This window comes from Papio anubis, chromosome 14 (assembly GCF_008728515.1).
Source record: "Papio anubis isolate 15944 chromosome 14, Panubis1.0, whole genome shotgun sequence".
Taxonomy (NCBI): Eukaryota; Metazoa; Chordata; class Mammalia; order Primates; family Cercopithecidae; genus Papio; species Papio anubis.
In genome coordinates, this window is record NC_044989.1 from 51,263,574 (window position 1) to 51,290,316 (window position 26,743).

The 26,743-nt window shown below is 34.9% G+C and overlaps 1 protein-coding gene across 28 annotated transcripts in view; it reads right to left on the reverse strand.

Annotated features, from left to right (window-relative positions):
- Positions 1-26,743, reverse strand: part of NRXN1 (neurexin 1) — a 1,145,126-nt gene that overhangs the window by 1,030,639 nt on the left and 87,744 nt on the right. For 22 of the 28 annotated variants that reach the window (XM_031655565.1, XM_031655563.1, XM_031655557.1 and 19 more), the window contains exons 3-4: positions 3,844-3,861; positions 582-611 (exon numbers count right to left, since the gene is read on the reverse strand). The exons of 5 other annotated variants lie outside the window; for them this stretch is intronic. In XM_031655565.1, the coding sequence (XP_031511425.1) occupies positions 582-611; positions 3,844-3,861 (48 nt within the window). Of the gene's footprint in view, positions 1-581; positions 612-3,843; positions 3,862-5,547; positions 6,107-26,743 lie in introns of those variants that run through there. One more of the 28 variants, XM_031655569.1, reaches the window with a different exon arrangement.

The window sequence follows — 26,743 nt, forward strand, 5'->3', positions numbered from 1 at the left end:
CTGTTTTGAAGTCAAGTACATGCAAAAAATTGAATGGCCCATGCTCAATTTTTAAAAGATCACACAAAAGAGAGACACAAAATAAATCTACGGAAAGTGTTGATTCTGTGGAACACTATACTCAGCATTCTAGAAGCCAGAAGCCAAAGATGTCTGCGTGTCCCCAAACTGTCATGCATGGATGAAAAATGGACTGGTTTTTTGGATAGAGTGGTTTAAACTGAGGATCTTCTTTCAGACAGCAATTTCTGATGGTTCTCGGTTATCCTTTACCATAACCACCCTTTACTGCATATGCTGATAAATATACAGAAAATTTCAATCACAATTTCTTATGTCTCATTTATTTGCAGATATTATAATGCAAGAAATGAAGGAAAATAAAAAAGTCACATGAACAAATCAAAATCAAACCAACAAAGGGAAGAAAAACACATGAAAAAATGTGAACGAAAGATATGTATTTCATTTGCAGCCACATAATTTGCAAGCATTTGCCCATCCTTTGCAGTGATGGTTTGAAAGCAGCTACAGAACAAGAAAACACTGAAAGCAGAGTGGAAAAGGAACAGAGCCCATACCTTGGTCGCCCATCATCAGGTGCGCCAGACCTTGAAGGGAAACAAGAGCACAGTCAGCAATAAACAAGGGAGCATGGGAAGGCAGGGTTGTCACGGTGACAAAAATGTTCAGTGACAGACATCTCGTTTCCTATGAGACATGTCTGTATCACAGAGGCAAATCAAAAAGCGTTCTTTCAACCCCTGGTTGGAATGCTTTGGGGCAAAGTGTTCTAGAACTGCATTTTAAACACTGGCATATGCTGCACGGTGTATTTCTTCCATGCATCAGTTGGAGCAAGCAAGAGCACAAGAGCATGACTTAAAATCCAACCAATCCCCTCAATATTACATCTGCCCTCTGTGCCCTTTGATGAGACTGTTTTGAATATTGCCCCTACAGGGCTTGTAATTCTTCAGTGATGAAATTACACTTTTTAAAACCCAATGGAATACCTGAAACATGGGCTGGGTCTGATCTTTTTCCCCTCATCAAAAAATGAGCAGTTTTATAATTAAATGAAGAAAAAAAATTGTAGTCACACTGAAATGATAATGCAGAAATGTCTTTTTGTCTGATACATATAGCGACTGACTAGGCTTGTTCAAATACAAAATGATCATTAGACATGCAGTTGTAAAGTTAGAATTTACTACAGAAAGGGGTTTTTAAGAAACAATGGGTCAGCTGCAAATATGCTAAAGCAATTTTCTCAGAGAACAAAATTATTTGAGATTTCACCTAGACATTTCTTCAATGCTGAATTCTAAGTGTAAAGATATATATTACAGATGTAATTTCACCAAGGAATTTTTAAAGGGACATTGAAATCCCTTTATTTATTTATTATTTCCTGCTTGACAATTCACTTCAAACTTGAAGAGCCTCTTCTTCTAAAGAATACTACTAATATGCTTTCAAAAATTCTTTTGCTATTCAAGAAGTTACTTTTTACTGAAAGGCATAATTCCTACCTTTTTATCTTAAATTCAGAAATAAAGCTATTTCTCTATCCATGTATATGTCTAAAATATGGGAAATTGTTAGAGAAATATACATACATCAATTTTAATAAACTTGTATTTTCAATTCCCAGTGCTATTTCAGAAACTTTATTTGAGCTATATAACATCACACATTGTTTTCATCAGTATTTAAATTATCTGTGTTGTTTTCTTAAAATTTTAGGGGTATTCAAACATCTCTGTAGGCTAGATATAATTATAAAAAATCATCTAATCACAATATAATATGAAAGTTATTAAACATAGTAGTTTGATGCCTCTGAACTGTAGCCTCTCTGTATTTTCTGAGTGATTTTAACAAAAAGCTCACATAGGCAGATTCAACAGCTTATGATCTATTGATAATTCATGGTGTTTTATATGCTGATAAATAATGGTTTATTTGTCCAGGTTATATAATTTTTCATTTAATTTCACTTTTAAAACTACTATAGATTTTTCCAAATAACAAGTTTTTATGGACTAAATGAGGAAATTGTCTTGAAGATCTACCTTTTAGGAAATATATTAGGTACTTCTAACGGTTTTGATGCTACATCAATAAGGATGGAAACTCACTAATCCCCAAAGAATTCACATTCTTCCTGCTAGACTTCCTACCTGCACTGTAAAGGTTATATTATAGATAGAAATATTAAAATTATTATTGAATGGACTTTATTACAATAGCTTATGGGCCCGATATTCTACAAATCTTATCAAAACTTTGCATGAGATGAGTGTGTGTGAAAAGAGAGAAGCATTCATGTTAATTAAGCTGATTTTAAAGCCTCTTGGAATGCAACAGGATTTTAAGAGAAAAGGAAAGCATTTCACAGGATGGTTAAGGAAATGCAAAATAAGTGGAAAAGATACCTTTAAAAAATAACTTTTAAACTCAGTTGACATGCACAATATAAATGAGACTGATTTTAAAAGATATTAAGCCTGCAGGGTAATATATCATTTTTATCAAGTATATAATCACATGCAATTAAAATTATAGTATAGAAAAACAGAAGCCATATATGGATACAACACTTGGAAAATAATCATTTATGATTTCTTTTGAAGTTTTAATCTATTTTATTTAAATAACAAAACAGAAATGTTCAGCAACTAAGCAATTATAATATTATCCATGTAAGAATGACAAATAAAATGTTTATCCCTGCTACTGGTCAACTTTGAATTACCATCAAGTGTTCTTTTTAGATACATGAAGTCTTGGTAAGCTTAATGGCTATTTGTCTGTAACCTGGGATAGGGAGTCTTTTTCTAAGAAATCCTTCATTCTATAGAAATGTACATTTACAGAATAACTATATTTCAAAATATGGTAGCAAAATAAAATATACTAAATGCTGCCTTCTCATATATAAATATTAGTAAATTGTTTATGCAAGAACTATTAATGCTGTGAATATATAAGTTGATAGAACATATATAAGTTAATAAAACCTTCCCTTTCCCCATTCTTTTGTTATGCCTAGTTCTTTTTGCACGTTAACCCTTTGAAGATTTGTTTGTAGCACACTGACTAATGCATTTAAGTTCTTAAAAAATGAGAATGCTGAAATATGTTTTAATTTGCTGGATTCTACAGGAAAATATATAAGCTATATAACTTCTTCAAAATTCTGTGATAGAGATAATTTTTTATAAAAGCTTGAATAAAATATTTAGCAGGCAAAACATATTACAAATATACTTACCAGTAATCATATCGAAGTGCTGTATGCTTTCATTTCCACTGAACAATGGCTTATTTTTTAACCTAAATTTATGTCTCTTACTTATACTCAGTATTTTATTGCATTCTTTTTATATATCCAATCATTTGAAACAAACCAGTGGGCTTGAAATGACATAATGCTAAATTTTCCCAACAGAATAGAATAAATCATTTTGATTTAAAAAAATGGAAAAAGGATCATGCACTGTCTTATGAAACTACAAAGATATATTTTGTCTTTTAAAGTAAAAAAAGCAGCATTGTATCATTTTTCTCATACAGAACACTGCAATAACTATTCTAAGGTTCATATGGGATGCTGAGATCTATCAAGGGTTGAAGTTAAGCTTGAAAAAGTTTTATATACTTGGGATGGCAGGGTTGAGAATGTATATGTTCTGTACAAAAAGTGATACACAATTCAGAAACCAACAAATGTTCAGAAAGAAGTTCAACTTACCGTCTAACTTCAAGATGTACTCTATTAGCACTAAGAAATAAAGGACAAATGAGAGTTTGAAAAATAAGGTAGAAAGCACCCACCTTCCACATTGTTGTCTTCTGAAAGCGCATGACAAGGAGGGAGAGAAAAGGAAAAACATTCATTAAGCAGCATGCAGACTGGACCTTGCCTTTGCATGTCTTCCTCATGCAAGGCACCAAACACATCATGCAAGTGCTCCATCACTATCATTCAAGGGGGAAAACAAAATCACAGGGGAGCAGATTCCCTCCCATTGGCAGCATTGATAGGAAGTGAAACAAACTTTCATAATACCGCCATATCCTCTGCAAAGAGCTTTAAAAAAATCTTTCAACTGCCCAGTATAAAGAAAACATTACTGTTATTACATATTGCTGGTGTGGTCTTTCTAAGCAACTATTTTTAAAAGCTGTTTTGTTTTCTTTTTAACAATTCTAAAAGGTTCTATTTTCATATACTAATTTGGAGTTAGATTTTAAGAAGGCTATTGGAAAAAGCTATGAAATTTGACTTAAAGATATTCCAGTTCTACCAAATATATTATCCATATGCCATTACTGCCTTTTAGTATTTCTAATACCTAAATTGCTTTCCTTAAATAAAAACAACATAGCTTTAAGCAACTAAAATCTGTAATTTATTTGGTTAATTTATAGCATATTAATATTTTATTGCAAGTGAGAATAGTTGATTGTAATTTATAAAAATGCTAACTTTTAAAAATGTTAGTTAGAAAAAGTGATCATTGGAAGAGAGGTCCACTGGGAACTGTCCATTAGGCAAATTGGTTTGTCATGATTTAAAAACTTTGTACTTCTGTTTAGGATGTTAATATGAATTTGTTTGAGACAATGAAAATATTTACCCCAATTTCTATTATATTTCTATATATCTATAAAATACCTACATATTTTCATATATTTTATTAGTCATATTTCCATGTGTGTACCTATGTGCGTATGTATAAACACATATATCCAAGCAGATTTGTATTTTCTAAGATAATCAATATAAGTATATGAGGTTTAAAGATTATTAGCACCTACTGGAAAATTCAAGTTCTATTTGAGATGCCGGGCCTGGAATCCAGGCAAAAAATGGAAGGGAAAGCGGTCCTAGGATACTAGGGCAAGAGCAAGGTTCAGTACTTATTGAAAATGTTCTAATAGTAAACTCTGCCCATGTTGACATTTTAGTCTCATCCTTATTTTTTGTTTAATTAACTGTACTTAACACAGTCATCATCTGATCAAAAGTGTTTATAAACATGGCAACATGCAAATATAGAAACTTGAAAGCAAAAACAACTAAGAATGTACCATTTTATTAGGTTCAACTAAAACCTTTTTAATTGGATAAAGTTACAAGGGAATTAAAAATCAACAATTTTGTTTAAAACATTTCAGCTGAAAATTTAAGTATCAACACAGGCATATTTACTGATGTGGTGTTAGCATGTAATAGAAAATAGCTAGTGGCCAAATGTGGGTAATAACATCTTTACACAATACTTGGTTTTCCAGAGTTTATTTTTAAAGAAACAACAAAAAAAGTTTCAAATATTTGGTTTGTGATCTTGACGTCTAGTTTGTTTGTTTGTTTTTTGACTTCCAATTTATTAAATAAGGAATTAGGCTGAATTTGTTACTTTTCAGCGGTGACTTGATGCTACACAAACACAAATACTAAAGTTTTGTTTTACTGCATTACATTGGACATAATACAAAGATATAAATCATTGGAATGTTTAAGATATACTTTACCTGTATTTAACTGCCCTTTGAAACTGTATTTTCTGTTTAAGATGCTTATTTCTTAAAAAGATTATTTAATGTGTATTGCAAAATAATAAAATCAGGAATTTAGAGGAGAGTCATGTGCCAAGACAGTCTGTCAACTGCTACAGCATAATTCAATTTCTGTAAACAAAAGACAGGTAAATATGGTTATGAGTAGCAGTGCCTCGGTAGAAATTTTGGTAAAGTGTGGCCTAAAACTATAATTTAAAAAAGGAAAGAAAAATCAACAAAATGCAACAGGCCCAGGCTTGACACCAACTTTGGGAATGTACTAAGTCGGATATTATAAAAGGAGTTCAAGGTCACTGATTCAGTCCTGACAGCGAGTTCTCCTTTCATGACCATAGGTACAAGCCTAGGTTTTGCCATGGATCCTACTCTAGCATCCAGCATTTTTTTCTGAATTCTTATTCATAATGAGAACAAGCTTAATAATGGGAATTCCTGAATACAACCCAAGTCATGCTTAATGTGTAAACAAATTCTGACTCGACTAAGTCCAGAAAAGAGGTTTGTCTCAGAAGATTTAGATTTACCAAAAAAAAAAAAAAAAAAAAAAAAAAAAAAAATCAAAGTACTAGAATAAATGGGTGATATATTAACCACTATTTTAAAAAATAGATGATGATGATGATGAAGACAACTGGCTTGGAACAGACTTTCCTTGAGTTTCTATATATTTTCAGATTCAATCTGAGAATAAAAATCCTCTTTCCTATTCCATTCTATTCTATTCTGGTAACCATTTGCTAACTTTACATAATTTAAAACTTGTTAACCTAAAGAAAATCCCTACATTATTTCAGAATTTGGACATGATTATAACTGGTGGTAGCTCCAGCATTTACAACCTTTCTCCAGGTATTTTTTTCTCTTCTCCTTCCTTTCCATTTTATTTCTGTACTAAACAATAAATGTCAAGTCAAAAAAAGAATAGTTTATCTCCTCATAACAACTTTTTCTTTATCTTTGTGAATTCTTATACAAACAAATGCTACTTTGCTTTTGAGCAGCAACAAAGACAGGTGCTGAATTTTGGCATGCCACGGTGTACAGGTAAAGCAGCATATTTTGGTTTAGTGTAAGGTAGAAAGCAGTCCATCCGGCCTTACCTGTGGACACTGTCAAGTTAGGGGAAATCTCTTGGTTTGCAGAAAACCCTGGCTTCTTAATTCTGCTGACCTAATCCTTGCTGAGTAAATGAAGTGCATCTCTTAATCATCAACTTTACTACGATGACCATGCCACCTATAAAGATCACACTCTTGTTTTCTTTTGATTGGAAAAATAATGAATATAAAGCTGTGAAAAACATATTTTACATTTTATTTTTCTTTCAGATAAGATGAGCTTCTCTCACAAAGATGGGAATTAGGCAACAGAATATCAATCATGCTATGAATAATGGCTGTGTGCTGACAAGAAGGGAAGCAGCAGCCTGTTTTTAAATCACTGTAAAAGAGCATCTCCACAAAATTTTTATCTTTGGCCCCCAGCTTATAAGAATGCAAGGACAGTAACCTTAGTTTATCATTCCAGTGTTCTTTGCACATACTCTTAAGTATATGGTTCTAGGAAAAGAAATGAATACGAAAACAAAAGTGCTTGTTTCAATATAAAGAAAATCATGACCAGTAAAAAAATTAAAATTTGGAATAAAATATCACAAAAATCTCCTTTCTGTATAATCAGTGTTTAAGTTTGGCAATATGTAAGTCGTTCTCTAAACGTACAGCCAGTGGTCCATTTAGTACTACAGCTTACATTAAAAAATGGTCAAAAGAAGCTTCCTGATACCACTTGGGCATTCCTTTACCTCTTTGATTTTTGGTTTTCTTCCTTCCCTGCCAGCTGCCTGTGACTGTCTCCCCTCATTTTCTTTGATTCCCTCTCTCCTCCATCAAAACTGCCAGTACTGCAAGTAGCTTCTGCCCCAGATACAAGCATTCCAAGGTAGGGCATATTACAGCAAAACTGGTGGTGGTAACAGGCAGTTGAAAGACAGATGAAGAATAAAATTCTATTTCTTTCTTCCATACAGGGAGCTTGCTAACTTCTATCCACGTCTCTCTAGCCCATCACATTACTTCTCAAGCCTGTACTCCTCATTTTGGAGATCAAATGCCAGTACAGCAGACTTCAGTTCCCACGGTGGCACAGGATGGAGCTTTGTTTTTTTGTTTTTTTGTTTTTTTTTCTTTTGGTATTAGCAGTGAAAGCCTTTAGAAAACCTCAGTAGTCTGGGAATGCTTCAAGCACTGGGAAATGGAGGAAATCACTGAGACTGTGGATTAAAGCAGCAGTCAGCTGAAGGAAGAGAAATGCGGGCCAGAACCAAGAGGACGTTCAAAGAGAAAATGAAGCATAAAGGTCCATTATGGAGACTTAGGGAAGGAAATAAATGGCCCTGGACAGGAATTGGGCTAATTTCAAACATGCTTTTTAACAGAGGACATCACCTCCTTTTTCAATCCCACCTAAATAATATTCCAAGACACTCCCACTCAGCCTGCTTGGAGTCCTTGTCCTAGGGAATATATGTAGTCAACTACAACAGCCAGTTTTTTTTCCTTCTTCACTGCTCAGGAATAAAAAAAGTATATCTAAACCAGATACAGCAACACAGATGTTCCTGGCATCACACCACAAACACTTAAAGAAATTTCCCCAAAAAATATTTTGTTACAAAGACATTTGTGGTATTTAATTCAAAATGTTCTATCTTGTTAATGACAATTAAAAGAAGTAAGTAAAGAGAAAAAGAGAAAGGGGGAAGAAGGAAAGCAAGAAAGCCTAAAGTTATCACAATTTATAGTGATTAAGCTATTCGATAAACCTAATTTAGTATTTGTTAGTCAACATATTATAATATAAATCAAATGACTCACATAAGCTGTAACGAATGTGATTTCAAATTTTCATGAGGAACTACTACAAGGATTTTAAAATTTGTTTTGCTTTTATAACCTCAGTTCTTGCTCAAGTCTAAATCTTGAGAGTTAACATTTCAACATTCATTTCAATAGTTGGACTTAGGAAGGAACACTGAATTTAACAGTGACTGTAAACATGGTGACAAGCACAGTCTACAGTATGTGTGCTCACACCACCCATTTTTATTTTTTATTGCTAACAAATGAATGCTTCCTGATATGGAATTGACAGATCTGAGCAGAGTGCTTATCACATACCCTCCAGACCAAGCTTAATCACTGCTACACAACTCTCCTAAGAAAGGTGGCTCAGGTGAGCAGTGCTTTCCTTTCTAAGAGTTTGATGTCATCATTAGGATACAGAGCAAGAAGGCTCTTAGACTGAGGTTAAGAGAGTGAACTTAAATACACCCTACCTACTTGCTCAACTTACCAACCCTTCTAGTGATTATGTGGGTTGGACTTCTTTGCGAACAGATGGACAGTAGACATCCTTTGGCCTGTGTATTACCATCAGAGAATATTCTGCAATGTGTTCTAGGTTTGCCATCATTAAGATGAAAAGTAGGTGAACTCCCACTAATGATACTAATGGTCTTCATTTGAAAGAGGTGTTAAATATCTACTGGTATACAAACTTTTTTCACAACTTTTTTCATCTTACTACAGAGGTTTTTCAACAAAATATTAAAATACTCTTTATTATTCTATACTTGGGTTCTTAGACATGTCCAAAATAAATCTATTTAATTTATCTAAGAAAAGGCAAAAATACTTTGTGATGAAATTAAAAATATGATTAAACTACATTGTAAAAAGGAGTCTTAAGTTTGGTGCTTAAAAATTACATTTACGGCCGGGCGCGGTGGCTCAAGCCTGTAATCCCAGCACTTTGGGAGGCCGAGACGGGCGGATCACGAGGTCAGGAGATCGAGACCATCCTGGCTAACACGGTGAAACCCCGTCTCTACTAAAAAATACGAAAACTTAGCCGGGCGAGGTGGCGGGCGCCTGTAGTCCCAGCTACTCGGGAGGCTGAGGCAGGAGAATGGCGTAAACCCGGGAGGCGGAGCTTGCAGTGAGCAGAGATCCGGCCACTGCACTCCAGCCTGGGTGACAGAGCGAGACTCCGTCTCAAAAAAAAAAAAAAAAAAAAATTACATTTACATGCAACATGTAGTAAATAAAATTATTTATATGATATGACTGACCTGACAATTATATATTCTTTTTACATCAAAGAAAAAATGAAATTTTATATCAAAATAAAAATATTTTATATTGTTATCTTCACTTCAATAGGACCCTCAAATATGTAACAAACAGCTTGAAAGGAAGCTATTCCTTGGAAGGAAAAGTGCACGGCATATTAAAAGGATTTGATTTTTCATTTCTTCAGAGCTCTTAGTTTTCCATTTGGTATGGTGTTAAAAATTCACTGTATTTACATGCTTCAATTTATGACTAAAAATTTCAAAGTTTTACGAAAATCACTGAAAACTATTTTAAAAGGAATAGGCTATTTTTAGCTAAATAAATTAGATCATACATTGAAATTTTCCAGGAGGCTCTCGGGGTTGATTAAAATAGTCCTTTTTTTTTTTTTTTTTTTTTTTTTTTTTTGAGATGAAGTCTCACTCTGTTACCCAGGCTGGAGTGCAGTGTCACCGTGTTAGCTCACTGCAACCTCCATCTCCTGGATTCAAGCAATTCTCCTGCCTCAGCCTCTCAAATAGCTGGGATTATAGGCGCCTACCACCATCCCCTGCTAATTTTTGCATTTTTTTAGTAGAGACAGGGTTTCACCACGTTGGCCAGGTGCCTGGCCAAAAAATATTACTTATAATCAGGCTCGGCATGGTGGCTCACACCTGTAATCCCAGTACTTTGGGAGGCCGAGGCAAGTGGATCACTTGGGGTCAGGAGTTCGAGACCAGCCTGGCTAACACGGTAAAACCCCATCTCTACTACAAATACAAAAATTAGCTGGGCATGGTGGCGCATGCCTGTAATCCCAGCTACTCAGGAGGCTAAGGAAGGAGAATCATCCTTCCTGCTCACTTTTGGTTTCCATTTGCATGGAATATCTTTTTTCACCTCTTTACATTAAGTTTATGTGAGTCCTTATGTGTTAGGTCAATCTCTTGAAGACACCAAATACTTGGTTGGTGGATTTTTATCCCTTTTGCCATGCTGTATCTTTTAAGTGGCGCATTTAGGCCATTTACGTTCAAGTGGGAACTAAGCTATGAGGGCACAAAGGCAAACATAATAGACTCTGGGGACTCAGGGGGAAGGGCAGGAGAAGAGTAAGGGATACAAGAATACACATTGGGTACAGTGTACACCGCTCGGGTGATGGGTGCACCAATCTCAGAAATCACCGCTAAAGAACTTATCCATGCAACCAAACACCACCTGTCCCCAAAAATCTATTGAAATAATTTTTAAAAATAATGTGCTAGAAAAACACACAAAATATAGCTACTTGTATCACTTTTTTTTTTTTTTTTTCTTAACAGCAATAGAATAGAGGAGTAAGAAGACTGTGAGAAGACTGAATGATTTCATAGATCCTGTTGCAAGAAGGCAGAAAAACCTCATGGAAAATATCATTTTCTTAATTGCATTTATTTGTTGATTCTATAAAGTCTAAGAAACTTTAATACTGCTTAATTTATTTTATTAAAGAAAAAAAAACTCTCACAGTCCTTTTCTCTAGATTGTTAGAATACATTGTTTCCTCAGAAAAAAAAAAAAAAAAAAAAAACATAGACACACATTTAGAAAATCTTTTGTCCTACTTTAATAGCAAAATTAGGCCCAGGTTTATAAATGTGTTTACCCATGAGCATTCTAACCACTAGAAATCAAAGAAAGAATTATTCCATACATTTCTTGTTGCCTTTAAAATGTAAAGAAAAGCACTCATTTCATTCCCATCACATAAATTGTGCCTTCCTTTTTAAAATCTGAAACAAAATGGCACTTTTGTTCCAAGCCAAATATTTTGGTAGGTGAGACAACATATTATGAATTTGCCACATAAAATATATATTTGCTCTTTTGTTTGAGTTATAAAATGCAAATTTGGTAAAAAATATTACTTTCATTCCCCTTGCATACTTGCTGTGTAGTAAATCTCCTGGGAACTGAGCAGCAAATTTAATTCTTTTGCAGGAAGAAAAACTAAATATTATACAAATTGCAGTTCTTTGGGAAAAAAAAGTGTTTTATGTTACAGAGTAATAGGAAAATAGTTTGTTCATAGATACAACCAAGTCTATACTTTGAAAATATTATATATGTAGTTATTTGAGTTAATGTCCAGTGGCTAAACTAAGCCCATATGAATACTGCTCACGTGGAAGAGAGAGCCATGAGCTTGATTAATCCATTCTATATATGTTGATTTACTAATCCATAAAATCAAATCAACACAAATACAGATTTCTAGGTACCCTAATGACTCCTTTTTAATGTTTTCCTGAAATGGCCATTCACTACTTAAGAAAACATGCTGAAATAGAGAAATTTCCCTTTGTAACCTAATATAACATCTTAAAATGATAATTCCATAATTCAGAGCAGTTCATTTTACTTTTTAAAAATGTATAAGAAGATGGTATACCTAATTACTTCCTGAAATTTGTTTAAACTGCTTTCTATGACTACTAGCAAGTCTGCATTTCTACCAAAACAATTTCAAGAAAATTTAATTTTAAAAATAATCTCATCAAGCCACACCTCATTATATGTTGCTTTAAAATGTGTGACAATACAATGATATCATTACTTCAAAAGCTCCTCCCTAAGCATCAGTACCACCATGTGTGTATGTCTCTAACACATATGTGTACACATATACACACCCAATTGGTATTTCATTTCATAAACAAATTCAAACTGTGATATTTTTCTCATTAAAAATATTTTTTCTACAAGAGTTAACATGAATAGAAGAAAACAATTTATAATAAATACTTTGATAACATCATGAATAATAACACAACTACTAACATTACTACTTTTCCTATAAACATGTTACTTTACTGATAATAGGCATTAAATAAATTATAAACTTCTCTTTTCCTCTTTGTATGTGTTATTTCAATTTTATTTGTTCTTACATATTAGAGAAAGAGAGTATTTTCTTTTTTTTTTTTTTTTTTTTTTTTTTTTGAGGCGGAGTCTCGCTCTGTCGCCCAGGCTGGAGTGCAGTGGCCTGATCTCGGCTCACTGCAAGCTCCGCCTCCCGGGTTCCCGCCATTCTCCTGCCTCAGCCTCCCGAGTAGCTGGGACTACAGGCGCCGCCACCACGCCCGGCTAATTTTTTTTGTATTTTTTTTTTTAGTAGAGACGGGGTTTCATTGTGTTAGCCAGGATGGTCTCGATCTCCTGACCTCGTGATCCGCCCGTCTCGGCCTCCCAAAGTGCTGGGATTACAGGCTTGAGCCACCGCGCCCGGCCATGAGAGTATTTTCTAAATGCATGGCCGAATATGTAACCACAGAGACATACGGCATATTTCTAAGTAAAATTAAAATTTCAGTTCCTTAGCCACATTCCACATGCTCAATAGTCACATGTAGCCATTGGCTACCAGGCTGGACAGCACAAATTGTGAAGCTTTGAGTAATCATGATAAGTTCTAATGAGCGGTACTAACTACAGCTTCTCTGACAATATATTTTAATATCAAGCTATTCACATAATGTATATATGCTTTGTTCTTTATTCAAAAAAGGAAATAATTAAAATGTATGATGGTTTTAAAAGCAAATATCTATTTAGAGCAGTGTTATTACATTTGTGCAATATGGAGAACTTTGCAATATTTCCATTTAACTTTAAAATAATAACAACAGTTAGGAAATAACCATGATAAAAATTTTACTGAATTTATTTAAAAATGTGTTTGAATAATTCAAACTCTGGACAATTATTAACTCTCTTCATCATAAGTATTTTCCTTTAGATCTCACAGATAAGAAAATGCTGAACATATTTTGATTTTTAAGTAAACTAAATTAGCAATATAATATCATCTTACTCTTAAGCCCCCCATTCTCCCAGTATGCCCAATTAGATCATTTATCATTATTGTTTTTCATCATTATTGTCTTTAAGTCTATGAACATTTTTTAACCAAAGAGTTTGATAAGCTTTTAACAGAATAGTTTTAAAATTAATAAAAAAGTACCTTTCATCCTACTATCTTATATAATGTATTCTCTTATAAGTCAAAGACTTTCCTTCCTATAACATGAGCCTCTTTTTGAATATTGCACCATAGAAAAATAAATCAAATGAGCAAATAAAATAATCAACATTTCTGTAAGACTTAAATACAGCAGAGACAAGGAAATTGGATACGTGGAGCAGTTCACACCTCTAGTTAACTACAGAAAAGTCCAAGATCCTATTAAGGAACTACTACATAGAAACAAATGAACCATTGAGAAGGCAAATAAAAACTGAGTAGGGAGAATAGAAAAATAATCCTGAGACTGAGAGCAGTGGCTCACGCCTGTAATTCCAGCACTTTGGGAGGCCAAGGCAGGCAGATCACTTGAGGTCAGGAGTTCGAGACCAGTCTGGCTAATACGGTGAAAATGCATCTTTCTTAAAAATACAAAAATCAACTGGGTATGGTGGCAGGTACCTGAAATCCCAGCTACTCAGGAGGCTGAGGCAGGATAATCACTTGAACCTGGGAGGCAGAGGTTGCAGTGAGCAGAGATCACACCACTGCACTCCAGCCTAGGTGACAGGGCAAGACTGTCTCAAAAATAAAAAAGTAACCCTGAATACAGAATGGTGGAAAAGCAAAAACAAAAAAGAGGTGGCAAAATTATGAGATGAAATGATGAACTAAAAATTTTCACGTGAAGAATGAGTAAGATGTATAATAAAAATCTATAATAGACTTTGCCAAGTCTATTTTAGTATTTAAAGTATTTGCCAAGTCTATTTTCAGTATTTAAAGAATGCTAGCCTGCTCCAAAGATTAAGTATCTTGAACGGTTATAGAAAAGTGCCCTTTTTGTGATAGATTAGTGACATCAAATCTCCACTGATACACAGTGACTGAAATAAGGCAATGCATTTATACCTCGATTTCCTAATGAACAACATTTAATCCATATGTCCCAAGCATATGAGCTGTTGTCTGGTAAGTAAACTAAGTATTGAGAAGGAAGGATGATTTCCAAATGATACTGAGGTCATCTGACATTTTAGCCCAACCCTGGTATTAGAAAAACTTGAAAGAGATTATACAACATAATGAGATACTTATTCATATTTATAATGAAGAAAATATATGTTGGAAAACCAGAGTCAGCATCCTGACTCAGTACTATTTTAGATCTTGTACTACTAAACACACATTTACATAAAATAATAAATATGACACAAAGCCTTAATATATTTCTGACAGTATTACAATAACTGAGAAAAAAACTAGCTGTGCAACATGTACAGTAAGTATGTGAAATGACTAACATCTGCTAGTAAGTGTAGCTTGTGGCAGTACCTAGTAGCTTAGGCAATGTATATCTTGTAGCTGTCTAAAGAAAATTATGCTCAAAATGGGTAATATTGAAAATAATACTTAACACATGAGGTAAGCACAACGGAAAGAGAGTAGAAAAGTCACTGCTTTCCGAAATACTGAATAGACAGTGTCATCTTTTTTTTTTAAATTAATATGCCTCAGAGCAATATGAAAACTATTCTGGACTGAGATTGAGAAAATAGAGTTGATAATTTTAAATAGGCCTAATAATGGATTATGAGAATTAAATCAATCACTTGAAAGTTTGTAAACATGTATGAAAATATTAGTAGCATGATAATTTCTTAAAAATGAATAAATTGTCAGGGACAAAAATACACTAAGAAACTATAAATTCTTGGAGAATCTAGGCATTCCTTACCAATACTTCAATGTTTTATCTACTCATCTTGAAGAAAAAATTGGAGATAGCAAGGTGCCTGTAGTTACGAGATTTCTAGGGTCTGTTACCACAAATCAGATACATCTAATATACTTTTTCTACTATTTAAAAATGTTTCTCAATGCTAAATGTTTAACTTGCTCCACAGAGTTTGGCTCACAGCAAAAGAATGTAAGACCCCTTATTCAATAATGACAGATTATAAAGCATCTTATGCATGGATAATAAGTATTTAATGATGTTAGCCATTATATTATTATAATTAACACTTCCTTATACAAATCACAGGCTGCTTAAGAGCAATGCCTTTTCCATTCCCCTTCTTTTGTTCAGTTTCTAGCATGGTACGTACATGTAGAATTTGCTTAATAAATATGTATTATAAAGAATAATCAGTTTCCTACCTCAATTTCCTGCTTGGCTTCTATGAAACAATCAATAGGACAGGAATGAATATGTTTCATTTAGTGGGCAGGATTTACTTGCCACAGTGAGCTTTCTTAAGTTGTATTCTCACACCAGAAGTAAGGAACTCTATCAACTGGATATGTCATTTAGGGCAAAATAAACTGAAGGAGTTTAGTATTAGTTGCCATCCAAATCTCACGTAGTCCCAGATTTATTAGTTATGCATTTCCAGACTTTCTCCATGGATTGCTGTTTATGAAGTAGATGGTGATGATGATGATGATGATGATGATACGGAATACAACTGTATTCTTAAACTCAAAAAACATTTCCACTTGTGCAATCTCATTCAATTATTATACAAACATGGCCACGATTACATGAGAGAAAATTAACTATTAAAGATCCAATGTGGTGCTAATAAAGTCATGTATGCCTCAGGAATGGGGATACATTTCAGGAAATGCATTGTTAGGTGATTTTGTCCTTGTGCAAGCATAATATGGGGTACTTGAACAAACCTGGATGGTATGGCCTACTACACACCTAGGCTATCTGGTATAGCTTATTGCTTCCAGGCTATCAACCCATGTAGCATGTTATTGTAATGAATGCTTTAGGCAACTGTCATAGAAGTTAAGTGTTTGTATATTTAAACATAGGAAAAGTACAGTACAAATATGACATTTTTTTTAATGGTACACCTGCATAGGGCACTTACCATGAATGGAGTTTGCAGGACTGAAAGTTGCTCTGGGCAAGTCAGACAGTAAGTAGTGAGAAAATGTAAAAGCCTAGGACATTACTATACACTACTGTAAACTTTATAAACATGGTACATTTAAGCTACACTACATTTTAAAAAAAATAAAATTTAAGGTATGTGTGTTTGATGGCTATTATGTCACTAGGCATTTTTCAGGTCCATTAAAATCTTGTGGAACCACCATCATATATGGAGTCCATTATTGACTAAAACGCTGTTATGCCATGCCTGACTTCATTGTCAATATCGCTATCAGTATTTTGGTCAGAACCATTCTAGGCAGTTCCAAACTTTCCCATATCTTCCTGTATGCTTCTGAGTCCTCCAAACTATTCCAACTTCTGCCTGTTAACCAGTTTCAAAGTTGCTTCCACATTTTTGGGTATCTTTATAGCAGTACCTCACTCCTGGTATCAATTTTCTGTATTAGTCTGTTTAAAGAACTACCCAAGACTGGGTGATTCATAAAGAGTTTAAATCGATTCACAGCTCTGCATGGCTGAGGAGGTCTCAAGAAACTTAAAATTTCATTTTGAGCAAAATGCCTGACACATAGCAAATAGTCAGTAAACATGAGGAATTCAATCAAGAATGAATGACCAAATGGTAAAATCAGGCCTGACTCCAAACTCTATGTTCATTCCTCTATATTAGGGAGGTTTAGCAAACTTTTAATTAGTCACAGGTACCCCACAGACTTAGCAGTATATTTATAAGAAGTAAATAATTGTAATTTTTTTAAAAAATTAAACTTAGGGGCCAGGCACGGTGGCTCATGCCTGTAATCCCAGCACTTTGGGAGGCCGAGGCGGGCGGATCACGAGCTCAGGAGATCGAGATGATCCTGGTTAACATAGTGAAATCCTGTCTCTACTAAAAATACAAAAAATTAGCTGGGTGTGGTGGTGGGCGCCTGTAGTCCCAGCTACTCCGGAGACTGAGGCAGGAGAATGGCATGAACCCGGGAGGCGGAGCTTGCAGTGGGCTGAGATCAAGCCACTGCACTCCAGCCTGGGCGACAGAGCAAGACTCCGTAAAAAGAAAAAAAATAAAAATTAATGTAGGTAGCCCCATTAAAATAATGACTTACAAAGCTTCTTTTGGAAATGATATTTTTTGGAAGACTAGCATTGTTTCCTGAATGCAAACTATTGTTTCATGACATATTTAGTAAGTTAACAATGAAAACATTTTTCGTAAATTAATTTTGTTTATAATCTAAAAATCAAATTTATTTTTCAGAATTTTAATAATCTTATGACTTATTTACAATGTATCGAACTTAAATATATTTTTATTGGCTAGGATGCAAATATTGAACACAATTAGTGACATTTTAAGATAATCTCAAACAAGTTTTCTTTTCTCTAACAATTTGCCTTGATAAACTTCAAGAATAAGCAAGGTATTTAAGATGGCATTCTCAGGATTTTGGTCCAAATAATTAATCTTAGGTTTCACTTAAACTAGTCACCATGGTACCTAACATATAAATACTAAACTAAAATAATGCTCCCTCCAATTAAAACAATTCAAAATAACCACATCAATTAAGCACAACAGAAACACACAATTTTAAATACTGTTTTCAGTGATACTAATCTGGTAAACATGACATACATGTTCTGATTCCAGTGGGGATGTACATTAATTAGAAAATTCATTCATATAGTAGTTAACTGGGACATGCAGAAACCACTGAACCACCCATTGCATTTAGAATTATATAGTTGTCAATTAAACTTTTAAGAATCACCCATTGCATTTAGAATTATATAGCCATAAATTAAATTTTTAATTGACTTTCTTATGAAGGGATTATAATACTAGTCCTCACTTTAAATAGAACAGACCTACAAAATAGAATGATTTCCTATTTATTATTTAATTATATTTATGACTCCTGAAATTCTGGCTAAATTTACGTTTTTCAATCCATGAACTTAAAATGCAACTTAGTAGATTTAGAACTTAGAGTTTCAAAACATAAATGAATATTATCTTATTTAACAGATAAGAAAACCAGGCCAGGCGTGGTGGCTCACGTCTGTAATCCCAGCACTTTGGGAGACCAAGGCGGCGGATCACAAGGTCAAGAGAACAAGATCATCCTGGCCAACATGGTGAAACCCCATCTCTACTAAAAATACAAAAATTAGCTGGGCATGGTGGTGCATGCCTGTAGTCCCAGTTACACGGGAGGCTTAGGCAGGATAACTGCTAGAACCCAGGAAGTGGAGGTTGCAGTGAACCAGTATCGTGCCACTGTACTCCAACCCGGCAAGAGAGCAAGACTCCATCTAAAAAAAAAAAAGAAAAAGAAAAAAGAAAAGAAAACCAAAGGCCACACTGTATGACACAATGTAACCTTGTGATCTCTGGGTCACAAGTTTGAATACAACTTCAAGAGAAAATTGTGTCAATAATTAAACTACTTAAGAAGCAGACTTGAGATAACAAGACCAAAGTTGCATACTCCTTACTTAAGGATAATAAGTACAACTTGGCTAAAGTTTGTGTCTTTTTCACATAAATTTTAGATGAGAAACTGGAATTCTAAGGTTTTGTTTTGTTTGGTTTTTTTCCTAATAGACTCCTGTATTGAAATACAAGGAAAAAATAATGAAAAGTAGCCAAAAAACCAATAGCCCCTGTCCCCAAAAGGGCATCTGAAACCACGTATATCAAAATTTGCAAATTACAAAAAAGAAAATCGACAAACTTAACTTTTGCCTGCCTGAGATAGAGATGGATTGCTCTGGTTTGGCTCTGTGTCTCCACCCAAATCTCATTTGCAATGTAATCCTAACATGTTGGGAGGTTGGCCAGATGGGAGGTGACTGAATCACAGGGGAAAACATTCCCCTTGCTGTTCTCATGGTAGAATTTTTATGGGATCTGGCTGTTTGATAAGTGTATGGCTCTTCCCCTTCCTGCTCTGTCTTTCTTCTGCCATCATGTAAGATGTGCCTTGCTTTCCCCTCACTTTCCACCATGATTTTAAGCTTCGTGAGATCTCCTCAGCCATGCAGAACTGTGAGTCAATTTAAACTCTTTATGAATTACCCAGTATCAGGTAGTTCTTTATAGCACTGTGAAACATACTAATACAGAAAATTGGTACCAGGAGTGGGGGTACTTCCATAAAGATACCTGAAAATGTGGAAACAACTTTGGAACTGGGTAACGGGCAGAAGTTGGAACAGTTTGGAAGGCTCAGAAGCAGACAGAAAGATATGGGAAAGTTTGCAACTTCCTAGAGTCTTGTTGAATGTTTCTGACCAAAATACTGATAGTGATATTAACAGTGAAGTCCAGGCTGAGGTGATCTCAGATGGAGATGAGGAACTTCTTGGGAACTGGAGAAAAGGTCACTCTTGCTATACTTTAGCAAAGGAGACTAGTGGCATTTTTCTCCTGCCCTAGATATCTGCAGAACTTTGAACTTGAGAGAGATGACTTAAGGTGTCTAGCAGAAGAAATTTCTAAGCGACAAAGCATTCAATATGTGACTGGGCTTTTTCCGAAAGCATACAGTCACATGCTTTCATACAGTCACAAAGAGATTATCTGATATTGGAACTTAAGTTTAAAAGGAAAGCAGAGCATAATAGTTTTGAAAATTTGCAACTGGACCATGTGGTAGAAGACAAAAACTCATTTTCTGGGGAGAAATTAAAGCTAGCTGCAGAAATTCACATAACTAAAGAGATGTCAAATGTTAATAGCCAAGACAATGAGGAAAATATCTCCAGGACATTTAATATATCTTTGGGTAGCCCCTCCCATCAGAGGCCTGGAGGCCTAGGAGGGAAAAAATGGTTGCGTGGGATAGTCACAGTGCCCAGCTTCTCTGTACAGCCTTGAGATATGGCACCCTGCATCCTAGTCACTCCAGTTCTAGTCATGGCTAAAAGGGGCCAAGGCACAGCTCAGGCCATGGCTTCAGAGGATGCAGGCCCCAAGCCTTGGCAGCTTCCATATGATGTTGGGCCTGCAGGTGCACAGAAGACAAAAGTTGAGCTTTGGAACCACTGCCTAGAGATTTCAGAAGATGTATGGAAACACCTGGATGTCCAGGCAGAAATATACTGCAGCAACAGAGCCCACATGGAGAACCTCTACTAGGGAAATACAAAGGGAAAATATGGGGTTGGAGCCCCCATACAGAGTTGCCACTGAGGCATTGCCTAGTGGAGCTATGAGAAGACAGCTACTGTCCTCCAGACCCCACAATGGTAGATCCACCAACAGTTTGCTCCATGAACCTGGAAAGACTGCAGGCACTTAACACCAGCCTGTGAAAGCAGCCATAGTGTATATAGCCTACAAAGCCATGGGAGTAGAGCTGCCCAAGGCCTTGGGAGCACACCTCTTGCATCTTCATGTCTTGGATACGAGACAGGAAGCCAGGGGAAATTATTTTGGAGCCTTAAGATTTAACAACTGCCCTATTTGGTTTTAGATTTTCATGGGGGCTGTAGCCCCTTTGTTTTCACCAATTTCTCCCATTTGGACAGGGAACATTTACCCAATGCCTAAACTTCCATTGTATCTTGAAAGTAACTAATATGTTTTTCATTTTACAGGCTCACAGGAGGAAGAAACCTGCCTTGTCTCAGATGAGACTTTGGACTTGGACTTTTGAGTTAATGCTGAAATGAGTTAAGGCTGTGAGTGACTCTTGGGAAGGCATGATTGGTTTTGAAATGTGAAAGAGACATGAGAATTGGTAGGGGCCAGGGGTGGAATAATACGGTTTGGCTCTGTGTCCCCACCTAAATCATATCACAAATTGTAATCCCCATGTGTGAGAGTTGGGGGAGTGGCCTGTGGGTGGTGACTGAATCACGGAGCAGACTACCCCCTTGCTCTTCTGGCAACAGAATTGTCAAGAGGTCTGGTTGTTTGATAAGTGTGTGGCTCTTCTTCTCTGTGCTCTTTCTCTCTTCTTCCATCATGTAAGGCATGCCCTGCTTCCCCTGCACCTTCTGCCATGACTGAAAGTTTCCTGAGGCCTCCCAGTCATGAGGAACTGTGAGTAAATTAAACCTCTTTTCTTTATAAATTACCAAGTCTTGAGTAGCTCCTTATAGCAGTGTGAAAATAAACTAATACATGGACTTCACATATTAGGTTGGTACAAAAGTAATGGCGGTTTTTGCAATTACTTTTACTGGCAAAAACTGCAATTACTTTTGCACCAACCTAATATAATCATATTTTCATTTTATAGATGAGAAAGCTATGGTCCAGAGTGGTTAAGCTGCTAACAAATGCCACTGGCAACAAGACATACTTTCTAAGAACATTTCTATTCCTCTTTTTAGACCAATGCTATCTAATAGGACCTTCTATAATGATGGAAATATTCTATGAAACTTAGGAATGAATTATCATGCTAAGCAAGACTAATTCTCTATCTGTAACTGTTCACATCTAGAACTGTGCCCTGGTAAATATCCCACAGGCCTTGTAAAAATCTTGATGAGAAGCAATCATCCCAATAAGAATTCCTGTTTGTGAGGACTTCTGTGCAGCTTTGGTAAAAATAAAAGAAGGCTCATGATCACCTAGCCCAGATCAGTCTTCCACACAAAGGTAAAGAAAAATGTATTGTGAAATACCTTTCAGAAAATAATACATGTTGCAGAGACAGTCAGACATGTTAGAAAATAGTAGAGAGAGAAAATAATTTACTATATTTTCTCATCCTAAGCAACTCCTTCCAACATTTACTTAAGAAGCAAATATTATTTTTGGAAGACCCTGGCATATGATTTCTGACAAATGATGGAAGGAATTGGAATGGAGAAATGAAAAACCATCTTGCATCTCTGATAAAATCAAAATTGGCTTCAGCACTCAAAATATGCAGGGCTTGGTTGTTTTTGTTTAGACAGAATTAAAAAGGAACTTGTAGATCTTATTTTAGAATTGTTTTTTCACTTGACTAAAACAGTAAGCAGGATAATCTGGTACTATAAAAGCAGGAATATGTATTTAGTTTGCCAATTGTTGTGCAAAAATAAAAGCAAATCTGGGAAAAAAAGCTGAGAAGGGCTGATCCATTTTAGGCACTGGTTACACAAATTATAAAGAATGGGTGCAACTCTCCTGGTGAACAAATTCACAGCTAAGCCAGGAAACTCGGGGTCCCCAACACAAACCACTCTCTAATGTGACAATGGGAAGGTCTTTTCACATTGTGAGCCTCAGCTAACCCATCTTTAAAATGGAGACAACAGAATCTATTTCATAGGATGATTTTAAGGACAAATTAGTAAGAATAACATGTATTATGTAACATGTAGCTAATGAATAACAGACACCCAAATACTTTCCTACTTCCATTTATTCATTTGGTATAAGAAAACAGGATAAAAATACTGAAATGAAACCAAACTTTTAAATCTTAACATATTTACCAACAATTTTCTTATCCTATACTTCTATCTGGCAAAATGAAATTGTATACTGAGTAACAGCAAGAATCTGAATGCCAATTGATTTCCAAAATGGTGCAGTATAATTAGGAAATTCATGAGTCAAATTCCTGTTTATGCCTGTACTGCAAAGGCTAATCATTTGTTTGTTTTCTATAAGAAGGACTTGATTAAAGCCTCTAGCAGCAATAATTAACCCTGTGCTTGAAGGATGCAGACTCAGCTAGCACTGTGTGTGCTAAAATCTGTAATTAATGCATAGGAATGCATGTAAATTAACAGATGAGTGTCATTTACACTGACGGTACAAATGCAGGTTTCTTTTTTTGGGAATTACTTCAGTGTTTTCTGCTAATCATTACATACTATAAACTCAGACTGATGTAAACAGCATTCTAACATCTATAAACAGTCTCTACTTCAGACCATGATCTAGATGAGGGGTTGGTCAACTTTTCTACGAAGGGCCAGATACTAAATATTTTGTAGTTTCCCGACCTTAAAATCTCTGTTGCAACTACTCAACTGTTATTGCAATGGGAAAGCAGTTACAAATAATACATCAACAAACATATAGGCTGAGCTCATTGGCTCATGCCTGCAATTCCAGCAATCTGGGAGGCCAAGGCACGAGGACTACTTGAGTCCCGAGTTCTAGACCAGCCTGGGCAATATGGTAAAACCACATCTCTACAAAAACCACAAAAGTTAGCTGGTGTGCTGGTGTGCTGGTGCACATCTGTGATCCAAGCTACTGGGGAGGCTGAGGCAGGCAGATTGCTTGAGCCCAGGCAGTGGAGGTTGCAATGAGCTGAGATCATGCCACTGACTTCTAGCTGGGTGACAGAGTGAGACACTGTCTCAAAAAATAATAAATATACAAATATATAGCCATATATATATATACACACAGCTATGTTCCAATAAAACTTTATCAAAAAATAGGCAGTGAGCCCGATTTGGCCTATACACCATAGTTTGTTTAACCCTGAGCCATAGTTTGCTCATCCCTGACCTAGATTCCAATTCTTAGGTAATAGAGTATCCTGTATAATCTTAGAAAATCAATATTTATAGATTAGATATGGGCACTGAAATATAAACCTGATGTGAAAACTTGACAAGTTTCTGAAGTTAAGTAACTCTGCCTCCTCACATAACATTTAGATAAACCACGACAGACTGAATTTACCACATGACTTTATTGTAAGAAACAAGTGATTCCGAAATATGAAAGTACTTCAGAAAACCAGATATATATATATATATATATATATATATATATATATATATATATGATCATCTATTTCAGCTCGTATAGTTTTAAGGCACCTAGAGGTAACATTTACTCTGGAATGACCACAGAGGATACAAACTACGTAAAACATACTCAGAGCTGATTCAGTAATGCCAGAATTTAAGAAACACCTGGTAGACTTAGGATCCCATGGGGCTGCCATGTTAAGGAAGCAATTTCTAAAGTCAGACCCAAGGTACACTAGTCATGAGAGAAGTTCATCAAGAAGTCCTTCACCAGTAAGTTTGGATATGCTGCATATGACACTGTAAACATGAGTTTAATTACATATGACATTGCTACTAAAGAGCTATTTGTCAAGAAGTTCTTGACAAATAAGTGTGGAACACTTATACCTATTTCAGAGGCTCACAGTGAATGATTATAAATTTAAGACGCGAAGACGTCCTGCATAAACTGTGTACCTTTGTCGAATTTCCCAGATGTGTATCTATTGAGATTCTTTATCTTGTGGGTAAAGCCAATTAACAGAGCTCCCCAAAACAAACTTTGGGGAAAGCTTTCATACTGATTATTCTGAACAATTACATTTTTCACCCTTGGTGTAGGAAAACTGCCTTAACTTACATTTTTAACCCCATAAGAGCAAAAACACTCATTTAGGTATTTACTTACATTTCATTCGTCTGTCATTATAATGGAACTTTTACTTATAAACCATTTTATGGAACCCAACAAAATTTATAAAATTATTTAAAGCAGTATGAAAATTACACTCACCTCAATATACTTTAAAAAAGAAAATGCAATATATATTCCAAACATGAAATATTTCTGATTTAAACTTTAAAAAATCACAGACAGGTATTTACTGGAGTACTGTCAAGATACAGTGAGTTAATAACTTTGTGCTGAAGGCACTGAAAGCCATTAAATCCAAACAATTGTTGCTTTTGCTGAATACTGCTTAAACTGTCCATCAGGAAAGAAGGTTGAAAAAGAACTGCATAGTTCATGACTTTCCTATAATGTGGCTTTCTGATTACTGGGCTTCATCTGGTGGTTTTTCCACAAACTATTTAATCAAGAAAGGCAGTCCTATTCTTACTGGGCAAGAATTATCTGAGTAATGATTTATCTGAACTCCAAATGTTTCTTTCATTTGCAACCAGAAATTTCTTACACGACAAAGACAAACATTTTTTTCTAGTCATGCATTTTGACATAGAAGTTGAATCTGCCTTTGGAGCTAAGCATATAAATTAACGAAAATCAACTAACATCAAAATCAACACGATACCCTTTTTCTAGCATTTAGCAGTCTAGCATAATCCCTGACATGTACTAGGCATTCAATAAATGTTTGGTGAATGAATAAATGAAGAAATGAATGAGATATTTGTCAACTACTGTAGTTCAAATATACAAAAACTACTATTTTAAAATAATAATTTATGTTGAATAATTTTAAAATATATTCTTAGTCTAAATAACCAGTAATTCAAAAGAAGTGAAACAAAATTATAATATGTTATTAGTTATTCATTTCAATATCATAACCATTTTTTTCCCATGCATAGCAATGGAGAACTAAGAAATTTTATTCTAGACAAGATAATATATCCATTCATGATACACAGACACTAGATACATAAAATTTAATTATAGTGTTTATATTCTGACCAGTGAATACGCTTCTTGTGACTTTTGGATCTTAGAATCCATCAATTGAAATTCAGTATCATAATATGCCCTTGCAGAAGAATAGGGCAATCCTGTCTTGAATGCTTAGGCAAAGGTACATGCCCAAATAAAACCAATCATATGAAAGCTATGAAGGGATTCCCCCATTTCCAGAGAAATATACATGTATAATATCTACTTAACAGCACACTTGCAAATTTTTTCACATTAGTGAAAAGGGAAAAACTTGTTTTCTCATCACGCTGTGTATCAATTTGATAAGTTTGTATAAGCCACAAAATATTGGTTTCATTTATTCAAACATATAATATGGTTCCTACCATATTCCATTGCCACTTATGAAACATTTGCTCATCTCAAAATACATTAAAAAATCCTTTGCACATAATTCTGGCAAGTTATTTATTTTATTTTAAAATATATTTATACTTCAGAACACACTTCCTAGGACATCCTTATTATCATGCATATGGCACAGATACCACATTTCTTCAATAAAAAATAAAAGCCATTTGTCTCTAAATGCACTTGAAAAGATTTCTTGAGGTAATTTTTGTTTTCTTTACTCTCAAAGAACATAATTAGTAACATTTGAATATTAACAACTTTTTAATCATCATACATCCATTATATATTATGGCAAATAAACTCTAACATGGCAATTTAGATAGATCCAAAATTTC